General features: G+C 30.4%; 2 protein-coding genes across 2 annotated transcripts; both read right to left on the reverse strand.

The window, feature by feature from the left end:
- Positions 1 to 364: 364 nt before the first annotated feature.
- LOC127279925 (uncharacterized) lies at positions 365 to 9849 on the reverse strand. The gene is made up of 4 exons (XM_051302582.1): positions 9343 to 9849; positions 8769 to 8936; positions 5200 to 5356; positions 365 to 575 (listed from the first exon to the last, which is right to left on the reverse strand). The coding sequence occupies exons 2-4, from the start codon at positions 8841 to 8843 to the stop codon at positions 436 to 438; spliced, it is 372 nt and encodes a 123-aa protein (XP_051158539.1). The 5' UTR covers positions 8844 to 8936; positions 9343 to 9849; the 3' UTR covers positions 365 to 435.
- Positions 9850 to 11565: 1716 nt separating this feature from the next.
- On the reverse strand, positions 11566 to 12075 carry LOC127279930 (piggyBac transposable element-derived protein 2-like). The gene has a single exon (XM_051302590.1). It carries the CDS (start codon positions 12073 to 12075, stop codon positions 11566 to 11568), a length of 510 nt encoding a protein of 169 aa, XP_051158547.1.
- Positions 12076 to 25933: the final 13858 nt, after the last annotated feature.

Genomic DNA, 25933 nt, shown 5'->3' on the forward strand with positions numbered 1-25933 from the left:
CTTCAATTTTTATCGTCGAAACCCGAATATCTTTGCGCACATTTATGTAATTAAATTTAACTTATTATAATAGTAATAATGCTTTGGAGGTTAAGTATTTGGTGGATTCGCTTTCAGTTATAGAATTTTTTAAAATAAACATAACGATTCAAAACACTGCAAGTATTGCTTTTAAGCAAGTCAAATCAAAATTAATTACACGATTAGTCCGAGTCTTCATACTCATCTGATTTCTCATTTTCATTTCGCAGTTGAATATTATCTAAAGTAGTATAAAGTGACCCCAGAGAACTTTTGGGGGATTCAGTCTGTGTTTTATAGAAATAGTGATCTATAAAATTGTAAAAGAAGATCAAATAAGACGCAAAATGTACGTTTGTTACATAATGTAACTTAAAAAGTAAATCGAAAGCTACAATTGGCATTGTTCTTTTATCAACATTTATAAGTTTCCCATCGCCAACAATAAAGTACTTTTCTACTTTCTGCGCTTGAACACAAAGAATGTACGGTTGGACTGTACCCTTTGAAGCAGTCTGCACATTTTCTATCGCTTTTGTCAAATCTTTTCCTTCCTGCAAAATTAATAATTCAATTAATATTTAATAATGCTTAAAAATAAAATTACTACTTATATTAAACACAGTAAAGAAAATAATTCTAATGTTTTTTAATAATTTTTTTTCTTAATTTAATAATTGTTTAAATATTAAATTGGCAAAAAATTAAACAATATTATATAATTAAAAATTAAAAATTTCTTGCCGTAATGATTTTTATTAAATCCGGGTTTGGGAAAGAAGCTTGTGACATTGATGTACTATTATCATCATTTTCATCATTGGCTTTACTTTTTTTCCTTTCTTCCCTTTTGTTGTTTTAAATTTTTTATTCTGCTCCACTGGTTGCTCCTCTAGGAATCGCTTTTTAGCAGTGAAATTCGTAACCGGTAACAATGATGGAAGTATCATAAGGGCTTTTAGATTATCTGCAAAAAATGGGTACTTAAACATAATATAAAAATATAACTTAACCCATTTCGTCCGAGAAGTCCGTTTTTTTCCTCATCATTTGCTCTCGCCATTCTCAAAATTCCTGGACTAAAAAAAATTGGCAATACGTATTTCTTATGTATTTTTTAGTCCTCTTTCGGAATCTGCAAGAAAATTTAACTTTTGACTTAAGGATAAAAAGTTATGATTATTTAAACAAAAAAAAAGACGGATTTCTTGGGTTTTTTTTCATTAAAACTATATTTTAGATTTGAAATCGCGTCAGAAAAAATTTGGAATGACAAAATATCGCGTCCAAAATGTCTGCCCTTTCATTTAGTGATTATAAGAAATTTTTATTTTCTCAAAATTGAAAATGGCGCCTCCAAAATGGCCGCCAAAATGTATGAAATTAAATCTTTCAGTCCCACTATTAAAAAACTAAACAAATATCTACGAAACTTGTTACTCGGGGGTTTTCGGGGTTGCTGATACCGAATTTGAGGTCAGATTATCAAAATTCAAAATGGCGGATCCAATATGGCGGACGACATTTTGAAAATCGAACGCAATCGGCTTGACACTTGTTACTCGGGGGTTTTCGGGGTCGCTGATTCCGAATTTGAAGTCAGATTTTAAAAATTGAAAATGGCGGATCCAATATGGCGGACGACATTTTTAAAATCGAACGCAATCGGCTTGACACTTGTTACTCGATGGTTTTCGGGGTCGCTGATTCCGAATTTGAAGTCAGATTTTTCGAATCCTCAAAATTCAAAATGGCGGATCCAATATTGCGGTCGAAAAAATAATACGGCCGTCAAAATGACTGAAATTTAAAAAAGATTTTAAAAGAAATTGTTGGCTGTCTGATAAATTTATTTTTAATGTTTTTGAAACGTTTATTAGCCGCCGAAGATGTCGCGGTTGCCCGATTCTTACCACTAGGAGGTTAACGTTTGTCAAGAATCTTATTTTTTTTTAATTTTTATTTATTTTTTTATTTTTTTTTTAATTTTTATATTTTTTTTTAATTTTTATATTTATTAATTTTTTTACTTTTATTAAAACTAAGTGTTGAACACGAATTAAATCCTGGAAGACAGCGAATACTATTTTTTCTTTGCTGCTTATTTATGCAAGTTTAGAAAGCATTCTTTGCAGAAGTATTTTTTGCAATCATTGCAAAATTTATTTGTGCGAGTAGCACAGATTTGATTTTCACAGCTCCTTTTTAAAGCTTGGACTGACGATTTGAGGAATACTTTCGGAGTTGTTTTACTTTCTTGTAAATATACCTTGCTTACAGCTAAAGCCATGTCTTTTGCGCTTACCCTCTTTCCACTTTCTGCAAATGCAACATTCCGTAGCACAGTGGCATTTGCGAGCGATGTTTGGATACATCGCTTAAATATTGTCCACGTCCATCTTTTTGCTTTAATAGGAGGCATCAGTTGGCTACAATAGGCATCATGTAGGTCAACTCCCCCCATGAATTTGTTATAATACAAAAAACATCGAGGAAAGTCAATTTCTGCTTTTTTCTTTTCTGTTTTTAAATACCGTTCAACTTTGCCAATAGGCGATACTCCAGACATAGTAGATAATATGGACACCGGTTTGGAATCCATAACTGTTACAAAATTTAATCCACTATTCTTGTCATGTTTGGCGACAAAAGTACCTCTTTGACTCTTATTACTGATTTCGTTTTTAGTACCAATACGATTATTTCTTACGGTACCAGTTGCTCGTAAGCCAAGGTTTTTTAAGTGTACCAACAGATCGGGACTGGTAAAATAATTATCAAAATATAAATAATATTGATTCAATTTCCTTGGTGTAGTGAACAAGAGTAATTTGTTTACCATCTGTAATACGACGCGACTTCCCAAAGCACATTTACTTATTATTGCTAAATTGTCGCATTGAATAGGAGAACCTTTGCAGCAATAAATATCACAATCAAATAAAAAACCTTCTACACTACAAATACCCCACATTTTTATGCCAAAACGTACAGGCTTTCCTTTTATAAATTGCTTCAATACCATTCTACCGAAAAACTTAACCATCATTTCGTCGACAGACAAGGCAGTTAAAAAAAATCCAAATTGTAGCAGGTTTTTTCTGAAGATTTCTAATGCAGCACGTACGCGCCAAGCTTTGTCGTGCGAATTTTTATCACAACACTTGGACAACTTTATTTTGTTCTTTATGCTTTCAAATCTGTCACGCGTCAGAGCCTTGGATATAGGTTCGCAATTAAGCATTTTATCAGTAGACCAATAATCTCTATATGCAGTCCTTTGGTTAAATATCGTCAGAATCATAATTCCTAAAAATGTGTTTAATTCTTGAAGTGTCATAATCAAACCGTTTTCCTGAGCGGCTTCAATTATGAACATCTTCAACTCATGAGAAAAAAAATATTCAAATAGTTCCGTCTCGGAATTCTTACGAAATTTTTCTTTTTGACTTTCAGTGAGTAAGCAATAATTTTTAGCGTCAAAATCGTACTTCCTTTCATTATTCACCCAGGTATATTTATGTTGAGACTCCAATTTTGTTTGACTTGCAACATAGCTTTTTGATACTTTAGAAAAAGATGTCGGAAAGTCACAATCATCATCGTCAGTTGATGATGATAATGATGATGATAATAATAATTTTCCGATAGTATCATCATCATTATCATCATCATCATCATCAGTAAAGCTATCTGACTCATTGGAATCAAATTTATCTAAATTAACTAAAACGTCAGCATAATTGTCACTCTGCAGAATTTCATGCTCAGAGTAGGGCGATTTTTTTGATCTTTTTTTCTCCACATCTGAAATAAGAATAAAAAATAAAAAAAAGATATACTTACTTCCAATTTAAAAATCGCTTCTAAAATAATTAATTATACAGCGTTCGAAGACTATCTATCGTAGAATTTAAATGGAAGTGGGAATAGAAATCGGCTCCCCACTACAATCCCGCGCAAGCGCGATATGATGCCCTTCCTTTCAGTCAGTTTAATGCTTTTAGATGATATTACTCATTACAATAACATACGTATGTTAAAAAATTTTAGACCTAAAGATACATTCACCCTGCAGAAAAGAAGTCAGTGGGAAAAAACATTTTTTTTCACCTTCATTGTTAGTAATTCGGAATTTGCTTATAAGAATTCTTTATAACATTGTTAAATAATTGTGATCAATATTTTCTTTAAAGATTCATCAAGAGAAACGAGAAAAGTCGTTGGAAAAAAAACACTTTTCTCAGCATAAATTTTTATTAATTTTTAACTTGTTTATAGTATTGTTTATAATGTTGTTAAATAATATTGTTAAAGATTTTTTATCTACAAAATTCGTTGCAACTATAAAAACAAGGATAAGAAAAAAATTATTGTTTTCCAATTATGAAAGTCTTTCAAATCACAATTTGTTTATAAAATTGTTTATAAATATTGTTAAATATTATCTAGTGATAAAATTTTATTAAAAATGTTAATTTTATAATGAGTTCAGTCATTTCAAATAGAAAATGCGTTTAGTATTTATTTTATCTGTCACTTTCTCAGCCGTACTATTTTTTCGTCCGCCATATTGGATCCGCCATTTTGAATTTTTAAAATCTGACTTCAAATTCGGAATCAGCGACCCCGAAAACCCCCGAGTAACAAGTGTCAAGCCGATTGCGTTCGATTTTCAAAATGTCGTCCGCCATATTGGATCCGCCATTTTGAATTTTGATAATCTGACCTCAAATTCGGTATCAGCAACCCCGAAAACCCCCGAGTAACAAGTTTCGTAGATATTTGTTTAGTTTTTTAATAGTGGGACTGAAAGATTTAATTTCATACATTTTGGCGGCCATTTTGGAGGCGCCATTTTCAATTTTGAGAAAATAAAAATTTCTTATAATCACTAAATGAAAGGGCAGACATTTTGGACGCGATATTTTGTCATTCCAAATTTTTTCTGACGCGATTTCAAATCTAAAATATAGTTTTAATGAAAAAAAACCCAAGAAATCCGTCTTTTTTTTTGTTTAAATAATCATAACTTTTTATCCTTAAGTCAAAAGTTAAATTTTCTTGAAGATTCCGAAAGAGGACTAAAAAATACATAAGAAATACCTATTGCCAATTTTTTTTAGTCCAGGAATTTTGAGAATGGCGAGAGCAAATGAGGAGGAAAAAAAAGTAAACCATCCTTTACTATAGAAGCTTTTTTAAAAATATCCGGTCTTCTTTCTTTGCAGTAATGCAAAATTCTGGGTGTAGCCCAAGTTGGAAAACGACTCAAGAATATTTTACCGTTTTCAGATACTTTACTGTCGAAGATCAGTTTATACTCTTCATTGATCTAATGTAAAAGCAATATAAATTACGTTTATGTATATAGTAAGATTAGATTTTCTCAAACGGATTACCTGAAAACAAATATTTTAATTTTCAAACAGTAAATCATTTTTTTACTCACATTGTGATTAAAATAAGTTTCTACAATTTTTAGTTCAAAAAATGTTTTTTTAAAGTTATTATTAATTTGATTTTTAAGTCTTAAATACAACATTTTTTCTCGAAATGAGGTTGATGGATTTAAAAATAAAAAAATATTTTTTTTCTTCTGAAATGTAGTTTACAAAAATGCCTCAGTTATAATTTCAAAAATTTTATAAATAAATAATTATTGCTAATTATCTTATTTCTTATTGAGGGAAATTTGTTTCCTAACAGCTTCATACTCACGGTGCGCGGGAACGAGCTTAGAAATTGACAAAAATGACGACAAAATCTGATAGTGCCATCTTTTTTATCACTTAAAATTATGTAAGAAAATGTTTTTCCCAAAATCTAAATCGCAGAGTTTCGCGTTTTTTAAATCATTTTGTAAAAAAAATAACTTTTTAACACTAAGTCTTTTTTAATGCTTTAAACTTTTTTATATATAGATGATTAAGATTAATTATTTTTATTTTAGCATAAATTATAAATTTGGTCATAAAATACAAAAGTTAAACTTTTTATAGATGACAAAAGAGATCATAAGCTACTGCTCAAAATTAAACACCGCGTGACATGGTAATTTACTAGTAGTCCAGGCAAGTTAGTCTAAAAACAAGGCATATCATGTTTTAACTCAGGACCTCAATTTTTCTCCCTTAAACCCTTCATTTTGGGGTAAAAAGAAAGTATCTAAATTTGGTACTTTGAACTGCTACCGGAACCTAAAATTTTTCTTAAGAAATAGGTGCAAAAATTCAGTTTTCAAATTTCCGCCTTTCATGACATTTTATCATAAAAGCTGACAAAATTTCTGACAATTTACAAAAAAGAACAATGCAATAACTCTGATAGTTTCCGATATACAGTCTCTCAAAGTTGACCCTTTTGAGATTTTACATACAATGGTAATAAAATGAGATTCTATGTAAAATTTCAAAAGGGTCATATTTGAGAGACTGTATCTCGGAAACTATCAGAGTTATTGCATTGTTCTTTTTTGCAAATTGTTAGGAATTTTGTCAGCTTTAACTTTCCAGTTAGGCAATTTTTTCAAAAAATTATTTGTTTCAAAGCTATATTGGAAAAACTGATAAATACCTCATTTTAGCTAAAATCTCAAAAAAAATTTGTTTTTTGCGGAACCTATATCTCGATAAATTTTTGAGCTACAGGATTCATTTTTTATCAAATTACTCAGAATTTGATACACTTTCATTTTTATAATAAGTATTTTTATACTAAAATGTCACGAAAGGCGGCAATTTGAAAACTGAATTTTTGCACCTATTTCTTAAGAAAAATTTTAGGTTCCGGTTGCAGTTCGAAGTACCAAATTTAGGTACTTTCTTTTTACCCCAAAATAAAGGGTTTAAGGGAAAAAAATTGAGGTCCTGAGTTAAAACATGATATGCCTTGTTTTTAGACTAACTTGACTGGACTACTAGTAAATTACCATGTCACGCGGTGTTTAAATTTGAGCAGTAGCTTATGATCTCTTTTGTGATCTATAAAAAGTTTAACTTTTGTATTTTATGACCAAATTTATAATTTATGCTAAAATAAAAATAATTAATCTTAATCATCTATATATAAAAAAGTTTAAAGCATTAAAAAAGACTTAGTGTTAAAAAGTTATTTTTTTTACAAAATGATTTAAAAAACGCGAAACTCTGCGATTTAGATTTTGGGAAAAACATTTTCTTACATAATTTTAAGTGATAAAAAAGATGGCACTATCAGATTTTGTCGTCATTTTTGTCAATTTCTAAGCTCGTTCCCGCGCACCGTGTACTCAGACATGTATGTGGAATATTGAACAAATTTTAAATTCTTGAGGAGATATGAAGAACACAATTTTTTAATAACATTTTATAAATGAACAATTTGAAAGAGCATTAATAAATTATAAATAACATAAATCGATCAGCCTCATTTAATAAAAAATTTTTTTATTTACGTCTGGTAAATAAGTAAGCCAAAAAATACGTTTTTTGATTTTTAAATCGATCAACCGAATTTAGAGAAACAATTTTTTTATTTAAGACTGTTAAAAACTAAACTCTTAATAACTATGTCAAATACATTTTTTTGGCTGAAAATTTCAGAAACTTATTTTGATCACTAGAAATAAAAAATGATTTATCGTTGCAAAATAATTATTTTTGAGAATTGTAGGTGATCTGTTTGATAAATTCTTATAAAGTATCTTTTTTAGGGTTCCGTACTCGGTTCGGAACCCTATTAATATCGGTTTTTTTGAAATCGTTTACCCCCCCCCCCCTAGCGGCCACACAAATTTATCTGGAGGGCTGAAAATTAGTACACATATGTATTTTCGCGGGTAGATTACAGGAAAAATATAGCGAACTTGATTGGAATTGATTAACATAGCGTTGTCAAGGAAAAACCATGAATTTTTACGAAAAATGCCTAAAAATGACTATGTACCCCCCCCCCTAGCGGCCACATCTTTTGACATAAAAAGCTCAAATTTGGTACACTTACATATTTTTACGTGAAAATTACAGAAAAAATATAGCGAACTTGATTCCGATCAATTTACATAGCGTTGTCAAGGAAAAATCAAAAATTTCGAAAAAAATTATTTATTCTCCCTAGCGTACACAATATTCAACCCAAATTGTTCACATTTGCTGTAAAACTGTATTTTTGCGTGAAAAATACAGGGAAAAAATGTAAGCGCGATTGGAGTTGATGATCAATTTTTATCAAATTTTTGAAGAAAAATGATAAATTTAATAAAAAAATGTATTTTTCCGCAAAAAACGAAAAAAATCGGACAATTGCGAGTTACACTCGCACTGAAATCGAGGGTTCCGTACTCGAAGCGAACTTATTTGGTATAAAAACAAATGTTTAAAAAATATGTGTTGTGTATTAAATAATATATGTGATACAAAAATGAACAATTTTTAAAAAAAAATTTAAGAAAATTGTTCCTCCTTTGGTATAAAAACAAAAAAAAATTTTTAATTTGTTTTGTATTTCAAATAATATAAGTGATACGAAGATGAACAATTTTCTTAAATTTTTTTTTAAAAATTGTTCATTTTTGTATCACATATATTATTTAATACACAACACAAATTTTTTAAACATTTGTTTTTATACCAAATAAGTTCGCTTCGAGTACGGAACCCTCGATTTCAGTGCGAGTGTAACTCGCACTTGTCCGATTTTTTTAAATTAAAGTTTTAGTTTATTATTCATTAACATTAGACTATTTTAGTGGTAGAAATTTTTTTTACCATTTCTCCAGAGTAATCGAATAACCTGGGGTACTTTTCGGCAATTTCTTCCATTCTAGGACTTGCTTTTTCCATCCATTATCTTCTGTTACTATAAGTTTCTCGCAAGTAATGTTTTACATTTGCTTTTTCATTTTCGGTTGGCATTGTACACTGCATCAACGATATCTAAAATAGGAATGTTGTTAATTTAAAATATGTAAGAAATGGGCTTACGTAATTCATGCTGTGAGAAAACAATCAAAAACAAATAATTTTAATTCGTTTTTAAAATTATTTTACAGTGTGTTTAAAAAGGTTCAGTGCATTTAGATAGATTGATAAAAACGCTCACTTCATTTAAAATTAAATTGAGTTAAAGAAAGAACTTTTAAGTTTTGACTATTTACCATGAATGCACTTAACAATGAACAATATTTGCTTTGAATTCTATGAGTTTTCTTATTTTCTTACATTTTATATAAATTACTCAATAAAATAATTTCAAGCATTTTTAAGCAATTTATTCAAACGTACTAAATTTTTTTGACACCGCTGTAATAAAAATAAAAATATAAAAATTAATTAGATATACCGTTTCTTCTGCATCTTCTTGCGATAGAAGTGGACAATCTGTATTTGAAAGATTGATAGAACTAAGAGAGCATTGCTCGTGATTTCTTATATTTTTTTTCATCAAAATCTAAATATTTACAAGCATTCCATAATAGATAAATTTTTAAAAAATACTCTTACTAATTATCATTTTGTGCTTTAATTAGGTCAGCGACAATAATTCTTATAAAGACATAATTCTTCTTTTCCAACGGAAATGATGTTTAATTATGTTATTTTTAACAATATTAAAAGTAAAGCGATTGTGGAGAACGTTTCACTAAATAAAATAAGCTCTTGTTTATTAAAAATGGATAAAAATTTCGATTTTTGTCGGAGCTGAAAGAAAAAAAGTTAAAATGGTAAAATACTAATTATCTAAAGAATGATTTTGACCCAACATTGTTTTTTTAAAAAGTACATCATGATTTTCTTAAATTACTTGCAACGAATTTTTATTATAATTTTGTTTGCATTAAAATACTTAAAAACAATTTTTCAGTTTTGAGGTTATCTTAAAGTGTATCATTCCTTCTTATTTAAAATGTGTATTAATTGAATTTTTAATTTATTAAAATTTGGAATAACTAAATTTTAAATTGATTAAAATTAGAATTAACCCTTAGAAGCACACTGGTCAGTGCTGCTGACCACCTATTATATTCAAGTTTTTACATTTAAAATTGGCATAAAATCGCTTGAAATTTGTTACACAGGGGTTTTCGGGGTCGCTGAATACGAATCCGGCATCCGTTTTCATAAATTCAAAATGGCGGATCCAATATGGCGGACAACATTTTCAAAATTTGCATGGAATCTCTTGAAATTTGTTACTCGGGGGTTATCGAGGTCGCTGATTACGAATCTGAAGTCAGTTTTTCAAAATTTAAAATGGCTGATCCGAAATGAGTAACATATTTTTAAAAAAGTTTGCAAAATATGATATACTCCAATTTTGAAATATACCAAAGGTTTACTCGTTCTTAGCGCTACCCAGAACTAACGGCGAGGACGTGACGAGTGTATAGTTCCTTGTTTTTTTGTTTTTTTTTGGTTTTTTTGTATTTTTTTTTATTTTTTAATTTAAAAATTTTTTTATCATTTTTTAAAATTTTCTTTGATATTTTGAAATATATTATAATATATAATAAATATATAAATATTAAAATAAATTTTATATTATGCTTCGTTTATTGACTTTGCTTCTTCAGATTACTTATGATAATCTGCAAAACAGTTTCTTGCGGATGATAAGCACAGTGGTACATCACAATTTGTACAAACCCAAGCAGTTTTTCTAGGGTCAGCTTTTGTGCTGCAGTGCGCACAACGTCTGAAATCAGTCCTATGCTCAAGCGTGTGAGATGATTCTGACTGCCTTTTCGTGAGAGTCACTTGCGGTTTGTACCTATTTACGGCTTGTGCTTTTCGTTTTCTACCTTTTGGTGTTGGCAGCTTATGATCCACCAATTGTTCAACAAGCTTCAGTCGAAAGTCTTTTAAAGTCAAGGAAATCTCAGGGTTTCGTTTGTTGTAAATAATAAATGAGTTCACAATGGCTAGATCCACGAAATGCCAAAATAAACGTAACCACCATCTTCTTGACTTTCGATCAATTTTTAAAGTTGCTAAAAGCCTGTCAGCATAATCCACATACCCCATGTGTTTATTGTAGTCAGCAGATATAACTGGACAATTCACAGATAGCAATGATGCATCTTTTTGTCTACGATTAGCTACAGTAATTTCAGTAGGATCATGATAGTTGGATAAAAAGTGAACGGGCTTCTTATCCATCCATATGATCCACTGAAGTCCTGTAGTCGAAGTTCTAAATTCGTAATCTCCGATTTTGAGATTTTTATCTGCTTTTTGGCAATTTAGCTTGATTTGATCTCACTGTTCCGCATGCAAAAATTTTATCCTTCTTCAGAGAAGCTAACAGATCAACCCCCGTAAAAAAGTTGTCAAAATAGACATGGTGGTTACCGCCAACAAGTTCACGCGTTAGATCTTTTACCACTCGTGCTCCTAATTGTTTTTCTGTTGAAGCAGTTTTTCCTGTGTATATTTGGAATTCGCATATGTAACCAGACTCATCTGCTCTTGTCCAAGACTTATAACCTCGTTTTATTGGTTTGGCAGGCATATATTGCTTCATACTATTGCGACCTTTAAATTTTACCATTGTCTCATCAATCGACTAATATTTCCCTGGATTATAACAGGTTTTGAATGTCTCATTGAGCGTATCGATCATAGGTCTCAATTTGTAAAGTTTATCGTAATTTGGGTCACCTTTCTTGGGCTCATTATTGTTGTTATTTAGATCTAAGTGACTGAGAAAGAAACCGAACCGATTTACTGACATTAGAGGGGATATATATGCGTCATGTAACTGCGGATTAGACGACCAGTAATCCCGATAAGAAGGTAATTTCTTTATACCCATCAGCGCATTGATTCCTAGGTATGTGAGAAATTCTTTTTTTGTCACAGGCTCCTGTTGAGCATTCTTCTGTTGGGCATATAAATTTGTTTCTTTTATTATTGTTTCCACAAGGCTATGTGGAAGGAAGGAAGGAATATTTAACGCACCTTTTGCTCTTTGAGAAAGACAGACATCATTTTCGGTTTCTGAATCCGAATCACATAAATTATCTACAGACTCAGGGTCACTCGGAACATCCACTAATTCAACTTCGCTTTCCATGACGTACGTACTTACCTCATACAATAAACTCAAAAAGTGTAGTCTACCAAAAATATATGTTCAACATAACCTCTAACCTTACAGACTAAGTTAAACAAGTAATCCTGCAGCGTGCTTGGAAGTGCAATGTTATATAATTCTTGCATAATAAAAATAATGTTTTCTTTTTACATTATGCAGCTTGTGCATTGCATCTAAATTATTTCACCTGTTATAATCCAGGGAAATATCAGTCGATTGATGAGACAATGGTAAAATTTAAAGGTCGCAATAGTATGAAGCAATATATGCCTGCCAAACCAATAAAACGAGGTTATAAGTCTTGGACAAGAGCAGATGAGTCTGGTTACATATGCGAATTCCAAATATACACAGGAAAAACTGCTTCAACAGAAAAACAAGTAGGAGCACGAGTGGTAAAAGATCCGCAATTTGAATTTATAAAAACGGATGTCGGATTCGTAATCAGCGACCTCGAAAACGCCCAAGTAACAAATTTCAAGCGATTCCATGCAAATTTTGAAAATGTTGTCCACCATATTTGATCCGCTATTTTGAATTTGTGAAAACGGATGTCGGATTCGTAATCAGCGACCCCGAAAACCATCGAGTAACAAATTTCAAGCGATTCCATGCAAATTTTGAAAATGTTGTCAGCCATATTTGATCCGCCATTTTGAATTTGTGAAAACGGATGTCGGATTCGTAATCAGCGACCCCAAAAACCCCCGAGTAACAAATTTCAAAGCGATTCAATGCAAATTTTGAAAATGTCCGCTATATTTGATCCGCCATTTTGAATTTATGAAAACGGATGACGGATTCGTATTTAGCGACCCCGAAAACCCCCGTGTAACAAATTTCAAGTGATTCCATGCAAAGTTTAAGAAATTTGCCCACCATATTTGATCCGCCATTTTGAATTTTAAAAATTTGAAAATTCTGACTACGGATTCGTAATCAGCAACCCGAAAAACCCCCTATAGTGGACTTGATCGATAAATTTCTTTTAATGAAAAATGTATGCTTCTAAGGGTTAATTAAATTTTTAGTTGATTCTAATTTGAAATAGTTGAATTTGTAATTTATTAAAATATGAATTAATTTACGTTTTAACTAATTAATATTTAAAATAAGACTCGAACGTTTATTTGAATAAACATTTTTGTTCTCGTAGCAGAATCACAATACACTTCAAAAGTAAATATATAATGTAATTCTTAAGTAATATATGAGTTTTAATCACAATAAATTAAAACATTAAAAAATTACCTCGTAAAATCGAGACAGTTTCTTTATCGAATCCTATTGCCAGTAATTTATCGTGTAATTCGTGACAAAATGAATTTTAACTATTAATAAACTGTAAAAAAAATAATTTATGAGACTAATTAAATAATAAATTTATATAGTTCAAATGGATAATATGGTTATATTGATAAAAAAATTATTCAAGAAATTTTTGTATTTGCGAATGTATCAAAAGAAAATTTAAGGTTAAATTGTACCTACGGAAAGTATAATTTATCTACTTAACAAGTATTATATCTAAAAATTAATTGTAATAAGTAATTTCATAAATTTATCATTCAAATTTTAATTTAAAACCTTTTCGTAAATGCAAAAAGCATCAAAAATAAATTTAAGGTTATGTTGTATTTACATACATTACACAGGCACACAAAAAAAAGTTGTCTGTTTCTTGAACTAGACATATATTTCAGTAGTATAGTAAGGGGGCTACGACCCCAGTTACCGACCGAGCAGGGCAATGTAGAACTCTACTTTACCGACGGAGGTAGTTCGGAGCTCCACCGCTAGATGGCGCCACTTTATTTTGTCGGTAAAGTTAAAGTCGCTTGGAAATTTAAAAATCTTTTTTATCGACCGAGTTAGTTTGGGCTGCCACCAATAGATGGCGCCAATTAATTTTTTAATTTCCCTCCGAATTCCCTGAGCATGTTAGTTTGAGCTGACACCAATAGATGGCGCCACTTAATTTTTAAATTTTCCTCCGAATTCTCCTAGCATGTTAGTTTGGGCTGCCACCAATAGATGGCGCCACCGGTCAAGTTCAAGTTGTTTGGCGGTAAGTTTAAATGCTTTCATGAATTTAAAGTTTGTTAGTGAAGGGTTATTTTCAAATTACCGACCGCGCAAGTACCGGCTGCCTCCGCCAGATGGCGCCATTTTAATTGTCCAAGTTGTTTCGCGGGAAGTTTCTTTAACCCTTTCATGGCCAGTGGGACACATACGTCCCACCTACTTCAAAAAATCATAACTTTCTTAAAACTTAATCGATTAACTCCACTAAGATCTCATTTTGAAGGGGAGGGATAGAGTAACAAATGCAAATACATGTATTTTTTTAAAAAACTACCCTCTTTGAAATACACCCCTTCAAAAAACCCGAAAAATGAGAAAAATGAAAAAACAGGTATAAATTTCAGAAGAAATTTTTTTTTCAGGCTTTCATAGTAACATATGAGGCAAAATTCCTGAAATGTCCGAACAAAAAATTAAAAGTTCTCGAATTTAATCCATACTTTTCTAAAATGTTGTTATTGTTGGTGAAAGTCTAAAAATCAATTATTATTGAATTTAATAAAATAGTTTTTAAATTACAACGTTTTTAATTTTTGACTTTTGAAAAAAAAATTTTTTTCAATGTACAATATTTATAAGTAGAATGCATAAAAGTTAACATATATATAATGATTTTTAAAGCTTTTTTGACGAGCTACACGCTGTTAATAAAAATTTTTTTTTTTAAGTAACATTTGACCTTGAAATTCAAGGTCAAAATGTTAATTTACGTTTATCTCAAAATCGGATTTTTTAAAATTATTTTTAACTATCTCAATGGAAAGCTTGACTAATTTCCTACAAAACATGTAATTTTCAGAGTGGGATCTTTTAAAGTTTTTGAGTTATTAATTAATTAATTAATTAATGTTTATAACAAATGAAATATTTTACAAACGAATAAAGTTACCGTAATTCTGAAGTTAGTAATTGAAAGTTAACGTAATTCCGCATCCAACGAGCCCTATATGAAGTATTTTGGATAAGTAGATTGTTAATAAACAATTAGTTAACATTGCAATTGTTTATTAACAATCTACTTATTCAAAATACTTCATATAGGGCTCGTTGGATGCGGAATTAGCTTAACTGTCAACTGGTAAGTTTAGATTTACGATAACTTTATTTGTTTGTAAGATATTTCTTTTTTTATTGTTATTTAACTAAAATTGAACAAAAATACCTTCATATAGGGCTTTTGGATGCTTGTTGTTAGTAAAAAATAAAATATTTTACAAACAAATAAAGTTATGGTAATTCTGAACTTACCAATTGAAAGTTAAGCTAATTCCTCATCCAACGAGCCCTATATGAAGTATTTTGAATAAGTAGATTGTTAATAAACAATTGCAATGTTAACTAATTGTTTATTAACAATCTACTTATCCAAAATACTTCATATAGGGCTCGTTGGATGCGGAATTACGTTAACTTTTAATTACTAACTTCAGAATTACGGTAACTTTATTCGTTTGTAAAATATTTCATTTGTTATAAACATTAATTAATTAATTAATTAATATCTCAAAAACTTTAAAAGATCCCACTCTGAAAATTACATGTTTTGTAGGAAATTAGTCAAGCTTTCCATTGAGATAGGTTTTCGGGGTTGCTGATTACGAATCCGCTGTCCGTTTTCAAAAATTCAAAATGGCGGATCCAATATGGCGACTGATAAATATAAAAATTCACTAGATTCATGTGAAACTTGCCACTTGGGGAGTTTTCGGGGTCGCTGATTACTAATCCGATGTCCGTTTTCAAAAATTCAAAATGGCGGATACAATATGGCGACCGATAAATATAAAAATTTACTAGATTTATGTGAAACTTGTCACTCGGGGGTTTTCGGGGTTGCTGATTACGAATCTGATGTCCGTTTTCAAAAATTCAAAATGGCGGAACCAAAATGGCGACCGACAATTATAAAAATTTACTACATTCGCGTGAAACTTATCACTCGGGGGTTTTCGGGGTCGCTGATTACTAATCCGATGTCCGTCTTTAAGAATTCAAAATGGCGGATCCAATATGGCGACCGATAAATATAAAAACTCACTAGATTTATGTGAAACTTGCCACTTGGGGGGTTTTCGGGTTCGCTGATTACGAATCTGATATCAGATTTAGAAAATTGAAAATGGCGGATCCAATATGGCGGACGAAATGATTAACTTTCATTAGATTCATATGAAACTTATTATTCAGGGGTTTTCGGGGTCGATAATTACGAATATGATGTCAGTTTTTAAAATTGCAAAATAATGCTTGTGTCATTATTGCCTATTAATTTTGTAGCTTTTAGTGTCTGTTGTTAGGAGTTTAGTATGAAAATGAAAATTAAAAACCTAGGCTCAATCGGTGAGGTAGTGGGAGAACGCTACACAGAGGAAACGAAACGACGCGCTGATTGGCTTATAACAGCAGTTCAACATGGGAGCTTCTTTGCTACTGTCGTACTCCCCCCTTTCATTTACCCAATGCATTGAGTATGTACTCAATGCATTACTCAATATAATAATAATCAATGAAAATTATTTTTTTGATTGTTGAAAACTGAATTCAGTATCTCATAACTTATGAATTAGGGGTGGATTTCAAGGGTAGGGGGTGAGTTTATTATAATTATTATCTATGTCTGTGTAATTTTCAAATAATTGTTTATAATTTTGAAACAATTAGAATCTATAGATTTTTTTTAATCATTTACAAAAACTTTCACCGTCAAGGGATGATTATTTTACTTTAAGGGTGTTTTCAAGGGGTTATTGATCGTTTTCAATTTTTAAGCAACCAGGCAATGTTTATAAATAATTAAAAAGTAGATAAGAGCTGAAAAGTATTTAATTCATCAATTTGGTTAAATATCAGTTTTTTGGGGTAGTAATGTACCGTGGGGGTGGTATTAAGGGGTGAGACATGTTAAAAAAAATTTTTTTCTCATACTGAATACTTTAGTAATTAAATCTAATATACATTATAAGTCTAAAGTAACGACAAAAAACTCGGCCATTAAAGGGTTAAATTAATGTCGCTTGGCAATGTGTTAATTTTTTAATTTTCGCGGCAAAATTTCCAGCTGCCTCCAGTAGATGGCGCCACTATGATTAATGAGCCATGTTAAAGTCGCTTGTTAATTGGTGTTTTTAATTTCATGCAAATTTTGGTCATTGACTATGAATTAGGAAACTCATTTAAATTAGGTCGCTAGGTTTTCAAAGGTACACTTTTGGTCATTGATGCCTTGTCCATTTTGTTCTTGTCTAACACACACACTTTGCCATGGCAACACATGGGTTAGAGAAGTGAAGGCATATTCGTCCACGACTGTACTGTGCATTAGCCGTAAGTAAGTGATATCAATGTGTTTGCATCTGATCTGTAAAAATGTTCTTTCTTAAGAAACTGTGTTACAAGCATGGATAGAGAGAAAAAAGTTTTCGAGAATTTAGGGGCGGTCACAGCTCTGCATCAAGCACGGTGCACATTGGTTTCCATGAGAGTGAGAGAGAGAGACAAAGAGTGTTGGCTATCTCTCTCACTCTTGTAAGTTACCATGGACACCTGCACGCGAAGCTGTGACCCCACCCTTACTATTCTAATGGAGCGTAAGTTATGCTAGTGATGGGTATGTAAAATAGCCAAAGTAGTGTTGCGACACTACCCATCAGTGTAGCAGTCTGTCACATGTACTCCTTACTTCAATCAAAACACACTTGAGTATCAACAAATTTGTAATACTAACTTTAAACGCTTTCGTGCAAAAACATTCTGGTGCTTAATCCAAGAAATTGTGAATGTACGGCTATTTAAAATGATTAGAGAAGACGAAGATTCACAGAATAGCCAAACCGTGGATACCATGCAGCAAGAATACCTTCCTCATCAAAGTCGACATGTAAGTAATTTCTCAACTCTTTTATTATATATCTTATTTATAACAAAGTAATTCATATCAAGATAGCTTATGTTAAACAAGTTCAAGAATTTAATGTAATTTTTTCTTGACTAAAATTAATTAATTTTAACATAACCTATCCTAGTGTATCTCGAATTTAAATAAGTTTAAAGAAAAGTGAACTGTAGATTTTAATTAAAGATAAAAAAAATATTGTACTAGTTAAACCAGAACTGTACATATTGTAAATTCACTTTTTATTTTGTTTTACAGCAAGGTGTCTTGCACAATGAATTATTGTCAAACTCCAGGACTACCTACACCACGCTGAAACGACCAGACAAACTAAGCTGCTTGCGCCGTACAAGATGGGATGTTCCACGTTTAGTCCCAAGGAATATCCCCTTATCAGTACAACCTACAACCAGATTGACGATGACAAGCTTGGCAACAACAACGACAACATGGGCAGCACCAACGGTAACAAATTCAACATCAGGAAATAACACATTAAATGGTAATGGTAATGATTTGTTAAATTCCTTACCTCAAATTTCTGATGATATTTTGATGGAAATTTTTCATCAAGGAACTGACGTCGAAGAAAAAAAAAGATTCACAAGAGATTGAAGATCAATTTTTCAACTTTGATCTTCCCAGTCTTCGTGAATCAAATTTCTTTTTATCTGACAATACTTTGAATGAAATTCCGAATCAAAGTATTGAGATACAAGAAAAAAATTCACAAGAGATCGAAGATCAATTTTTCAATGTTGATCTTCCCAGTCTGCTTAAATCGACTTTACCGGAACTACAGGCATCAAAATCATTTGAAAATATTTTCAATGAACTTTTGCAAGAAGAAGCAAATTTTAGGAAAAACAAAGAGTTAGAAGAGACTGAAGTTCAAGATTTTGAACCTTATGTACCCAAATTTGTGGATTGTGTTCCACAACCATCTCAAAGTGTGTTGGATGAAGTTATGCAACATAGCCTTAAAATACTCAAAAACATAATTGAAACACAAGAAAAAGAAGTTTTAAAGAAGATTAATACGAATGCGATTAATATTATTCATATTGAAGAGGATAAATTAGCAGAATATAAGAGCTGTCTTAACGATAAAGGTTGTGAGAATTTAAAGTTTTATAATTTGAGAGAAAACCAATAAATTTGCTCTTTTATTTGCTTTTGCACATTTATGTAATTTAAAAGATTTTTATTTGGACGTTGACAATTTGTGATTTAAGAAGCATAAAATGCTGATTTCCTGCCATTTAGTTTAAAAAAAAACATGTTTTTAGAATTTAAGAGAATCCTACGAAGTATTAAAAAAAATGTTTACATTTTTGTAGCGTTCTTAGTTTATGTATAAGTTTAATTTTTGCTAAAAATCATGTTTTGTGGTTAATTTGTTTCACAATATTATAAAGTTGTCGATTAAAAATCATAATATTTTAAGTTACAATTTAAAAAAAGCATTATATTAGGTATAAGTTTTTTTTTTATTTGTCAAAAATCATTCTTGGTCTTTATTTTATGTCATGTTCTAGTAATTCTTCGATATTCTAGTTTTTTGATTGAAAATCATAATATTTTAAGTTATAATTTAAGGGGGGCGCCTACTTTATCGGGTCAAAAAAATCGATTTTTTAAAAGTTGTCTTAACTGAAATTACAACTATCAGAGAATATGCTCTTAAAATATTACGTCAAAATACAAAGTATTTTTCGAGTTACAGCTTGTAGAACGCAATAAAGCGCGTGGCCTGGCGCGCGACTCCACTCGCGGTCTCTAATACTTTTCATAATTTGTTGCGCTTATCTACTATTACACCTACCATTAAAATTACCATTTATCAGTAAAATGTCGTGTTATCCAAGATCTACCCATAAAAAAATAGTCGTTCATCGAGGCCTGTGACTGCCGTAAGTTTTTAATAAACAGTTTTTCATTCTATAAACTCGTTTTTCTCAAAACATTGTTTTTGTAGTTTGCGTACACGATAGACAAAAATCTATTCAACCGATTAAGGTCTACCTGGGCTTGTTTTAAAGACAAAAAGTGTCTCTTCTGTATGAACTAAATTTGTTTTTGACAGAGTTAAATTTAATGCATTCTTTTAAAGAAAAAATGAGATTTTTTTGGCGAAAATTAAATTTTTTTTAAAAAAGTCATGTAAAAATGTCAGTTTTTACATTCTATTGAAATCTTTTAATTCATACAGAAGGCAATAATGTATATGTAAAGAAAAAATTTTGTTTTTTTGTTTTAGATAAGAATTGTGGACCTTAGGTTGTACGCAATGGGAAAATTTCAGCAGCGAGGCGTTATATATATGGCGTTTATTTTATTACTAAATTCTATTTTCATTTAATCAAAAAATTATATTTCAAAGATTTAAATATATAAGAAAACATACACTAAATCTCGCATCGATTTATTTAAATGTGTTTGAGAAAAAAATTCCTGAAATGTACGCAGTTTTTTACCTTCTAAAGTAGGCGCCCCCCTTAAGAAAAGCCTACGAAGTATTAAAAAAGAAATGATTATGTGATTTGTAGTGAACTTAGATAAGTTTAATTGTTGTCAAAAATCATATTTTATTGTTATTTAGACTAAGAAAACACAATGTTTTGGAAATATATCATTACAGAAACAAACCGTAGTCTTTATTTATCACTTAAACATTGATCATATATATATTTCAAATGTTATATATTTTTTTTAGTCTATTATAAATATTAGGTAGACATCAGGATTTTCATTTTTTACTAATTAACTTATTTTGAGGTTATCACCAGGCTCATTCTATTCTTTTACTATTTATATAAATTTATGAAAAGTAATTTATTAAGTTATGTATTGTAAAATATCATGCATCTCTGTATTAGAAGAAAATTTTAGAGAGAGGGAACAGATATACAGAGAGAGGGAAGATAGACTCGAGCAAAGAGATGGTAGGCGTGAACAGAATATTGTAGTGGGGAGCGTGGGACTTTCATATACAACGTAGCGTCTTAGCTGGAGTCAGCAGTCAGATGTTCAGAGTATTCAGTACAAGCTTCCAGTGCTACGTCTGAAAAATGGAAAACATCGAAACAGATTCTGATTCGGAAATGAATCCAATTTTGAAAGTTTATGTCAAAATTTATAATAATTATCAATATGACAGTGAAGGATCATCAGTGATTTTTAGCAGCAGTGATGATGAAGAACGTTATAGCAGTGAAGCATCGACTGTCATACTCACGAGCGGAGAGGAAGATTCTAACGATTACTGGAATGACATTTTAGTAATCAACGCTTCCTCCGAAGATGAACATTTGTCCGTCAACGATGAAAATCTTTTACAAGAGGATGATGATGATGATGATGTATTAATAATAAATATAAGTGATGAAGAGGTATAATATATTTTTTTGAAGTAATTTATAGATAAATGTAAGAATAATAAAACAATAATAATATAAATAAAATACTTTTTATGTTTCAGGTTTCGGAAATTTTTGCATTTGTTCCAGAAATTTCTGATGTGTCACCCAGAACACCGGAAACGCCATCTCCGACAGTTTCTGAAACAGATTCTTCACTAGATCGTGGCAAATAATTCCTACACTTAAAATAAACGTTTCATATATAATTATATTTATTTGTGTGGTAAGTCTTTGGTTAATAGCTCCTACTTGTCTGCGGGGTTTCAGGTAAACAATCAACAAGTAAGTCAAGATCGTTTCCTACTAATTTATTTTCAGGTTTTCTTAATTACTTTGAAGGTTTTTAGGTACTGAATTCTCTTATTTATTTACAGCTACATTTTAGATTTTCAGTTATACATTTACAGAGTTTTTTTTAGGTATTTATTTACAGATTTTTCAGTATTTACTTTCAGATTTTCAGTTATACATTTACAGATTTGGTATTTATTTATTTATCTGTTTCATCCATAGAGATAATATACATAGAGTGGGTAAGGTATAGGCTGTAGCGTAAGTGGGAATAGTCTACCGTAAAGAAAGAGATTGTTACATGCTTATCACTAGCTGTCTTTTTCTAAGTTACACTAGTGCGCAAACTCATGCGTAAGCTCCTGTAAATTCATGCGGTAGCGCATGCGTGTAAATGCAATTTACCAAGAACATCAGCTGCGTATGAATTAGTGAATAGAAAGAGACTTTCAGGCAGGCCTTTCTCACTCTATGAATACTATCTCTATGGTTTCATCATATTCTTTTTAATTTCAGCTATAATTTAATTCTTTCGATTAATTTTTAACATTGACCTCTCATTGTAGATTTGATTTTACAGAAATTCAATTTAAATCTTTTCATTTTTCAGAAACAAAAAGAAAAATGGAAAAATCTTATTCATATTCATCTTATGATGACGATGATGATAGTAATGATGGGCAGAAAGAACTTTTTTTTTTAATTTTTGAGTGTGAAGATGAGTCTAATGATGAGTATGATAGTGAAGGCAGCACTGTCAATGAGCAGGATTATAATGATGATGATGATGATGAAGATGCGGACTCTGATGATGATGATGTTGTTCTTATTGTCAGTCCGATCATTGTCATTACACAGGTTATTGTTTAATAATAATAATAATAATAATAATATTGATAATAATAATTTCTTTTCCAGTGGATTATAATACCTGATTTTTTCTATAATAAACAAATAATTATTCTTACAAAATTTTTTTAATATTAGCATTGTTTAAAACGACTTGATAATAATAATAGTGTATGAATTGCGCACATATTAAAGCGTTCACACCTGCGCGCGCATGATAGTGGTGGTGGTGAAAGAAAAAAGTGGGAGGTAGTGATTATATAAGGTGACTCTCAGACCACAAGCGTCATTCGTTCTTTCAAGTCTACTAAGTTACAGTAAGTATAAGTTTCTCTGTTTCAGCACTTTTATTTTCAGCTTTTATTTTCAGTTTTTTGCTTTCAGCTTTATTTGCCGCTTTATTTTCAGTATTTCTTTCAGCTTTTATTTCAGCATTATTTCAGCCTTTGCTTTTAGCTTTTATTTTCAGCATTTTGCTTTTAACCACATTCAGCTAATTTTATTTTCTTATAGCATTCTTTTCTAGCATTTTCTTTTTCATTATTTAACAAGTCGAAGTAGTATAAAGGGTATTGCGTTAAACTAAAAATCAGAAGACCTCAGTTCGAACCCGAGTTTCGACATATTTTTTGGATTTAGAAAAAGTAAATGCTGTTGGACGCATGGAAGCTACCTTACCAACGAAGCCACTTTCCGAATTGGTTCCCAAGGGTCGCTACATGGTTAATAAATTAACCAAAGTACAAACAAGATTCGGAGGAAGGATTATGACAAAAATAGATAATGAATTTATCACTTTTCTACCAGCCAGATTTGTGAAACTCTTCGAGGATGAGCCGAATACCTTGGAGATGATGCAAGAAGCTGCAAGTTTAAACAAGTTATACATGAAGTACTTGGGAGGACCATACAACGCCATGGAATTCAAATTTAAATAAATGATAGTGAATTTTTTAATTATTGATGTTTATAAAATATGAATTTTCACATCAATAAAAAAAATATATATTTATCTATAAATTGGTTTTAAAATTATTATTTTCCTTGTTAATTTTATTTTCAGGAATTTCAAAAAGTTTTATTTTCAGGAATTAATTTTAAGTTTTACTAGCTAAAAGAAACGCGCGTAAACGCGCGCAAAATCTACAATTTTTTATGAAAAATTAAAAATTTATTTTTATTTGACGGACACTTATTGGACTTTTGATCTCACAAAAATAATAATATTATTTTACAAGTACGCTTAAGGTATGTATGCTTAAGGTTAACAGTCCATCCAGGATCACCAAAAGGAAACAATGTAGGATATGTCATGGGATTAAAATTTTCCCTAACAATAAGACTACACGGAGAGAAATTTCTTACTGTTTTCGTATGAAAACGACTTACTAATTTAGTAAAACAACTGCTGCGGCGTTAATAGCATAAAATTTATACCAAAACTACTCTTGGGCATACTAAAATAGTTCGAGTTGTTCTGGAGACATAAAGTGTCGTTGATTCTTCTATATTCGTAGCAACTTTATGGCTCTATTTCACGAATGACGAGTGAATATAGTTCCCCTCTCTGCCGTGCGAGATTCGTTCGAAGCACATACGAATATCGCGTCAACGTTGAGCGAGTAACTTACAAGCTGTATAGTAAGCGAATTTACTGTTTTGAGGTTAGAACACATGACCATGTAAATTTACAATATTTTTTTACAGTATATGTTTACAGTATATGTACTTTATCTACAATAAAGTAAATATCAATATGAAATTATAAATAATATATAAAAATAATAATATACAATTATAATTGAAATCAATCAATAATCCTAATCTCTACGCGGTAAATTTTAATCAAAACATTTGAACCTAAATGTTGTTTTTCACATTCAAAAATGAAACTAAAAAGCTAAAGAAAAATTTCTAATATATAAATAATGAAATATATTAATTAACTATCAATGTTGCAGTAAAATAAATACAAATAATTTTTCAATAAAAATATTTTCCTTTCCAAAAAAATTACATTTTTCTTTTGATGTGTATATTTTCTGAAAATTTAGAATTTTAGCGTTTTTTAATATACTGCTTTATTATTATTAGTTATTTTTTAATTTAAAGAATAAGTAATTATTTAAATTTATATATATTTTTTTGATGTAAGAAATTTATTACTTTATAAACAATTTTTAATTATATATAATATTTATAGGTCTACACTAGACACAGACGACTAATTGAAATATCGCTCCACGTTGACGCTATATTAGTATGTCCCTTGAACGAATCTCGCACGGCAGAAAGGGGAACTATATTCACTCGTCATTCATGAAATAGAGCCATAAAGTTGCTACTAATAACGTTAATACCGTGATCTTTTAACGCTTGGGAATTTTCGGATCTATTTTAGGATAATTTTAATCGTTTTGGTTAAGAAAATGGACATACCAAAATTGCTAGTATAGTATTGGAGCGTTTAAAGTAAGAAATTTCTCTGCGTGTAGAAATTATTTTCTTATTATTTTCTGTTGTGCATACTGAATTTACATCAACATGTAAATCCCTCTTCAATTTTTGTAGATAATTTCTTTATCTTACAGGACAAATTTTTTTCTTTGGGTATTTTCTTTTCATTCTTAGTTTCAGTAGACAGAACTCTGTTGTCATTTTTACTGGGAAAAGTCTTTACAAAATATGAAAGGTTTAGCTCACCATTTTGAAGTTCTTTAGCTCGATTTATGAAAAGACAATTCCAATCATTCTCTACAAATCGAAATCCTAATATTAGACATTCTAACTGCCGGAAAATGATTTAATTAATTGTTTTTAAAAAATGATATCAAATGCTTGCTCATTACATTATTATCAGTTCCATAAATTAATCTTTTAATTTACACTGTTAACCAATACAGATGTTGCAAATGCTATTGCATTATACTTCACACTTAACTGTACCAACCGGTTGTTGATCAACATCTACAAAAAATTCTGTTGGTTTAAAAGGGAACAATCTAATTAAATATTCTATTTGAAGAATATTCGAACACCCTGCATTAAGGTTATCAAAAATATAAAGTCTTACTTCATCGTAATAAACACAAATCCAATGACCAGAATTGTTATTACCGCTAAAAACTATTTGAATATGTTTATCTCTTTCTCTAATTGGAACAATTAAATCAAGCATTTGTAAATACAAAGTACTTTGCATAATGAAAAAAGAATTTGAATCATTTTGCTTCCTCGTGGAGGAAGCTTTGTAGTCCTTTCATTTATAAAACTTTTCAAAGTGGCGGAAACAAATTTT

Source organism: Leptopilina boulardi, unplaced genomic scaffold (genome assembly GCF_019393585.1).
Source record: "Leptopilina boulardi isolate dan_hultmark-lab unplaced genomic scaffold, ZJU_Lbou_2.1 LbouV2_226, whole genome shotgun sequence".
Classification (NCBI taxonomy): Eukaryota; Metazoa; Arthropoda; class Insecta; order Hymenoptera; family Figitidae; genus Leptopilina; species Leptopilina boulardi.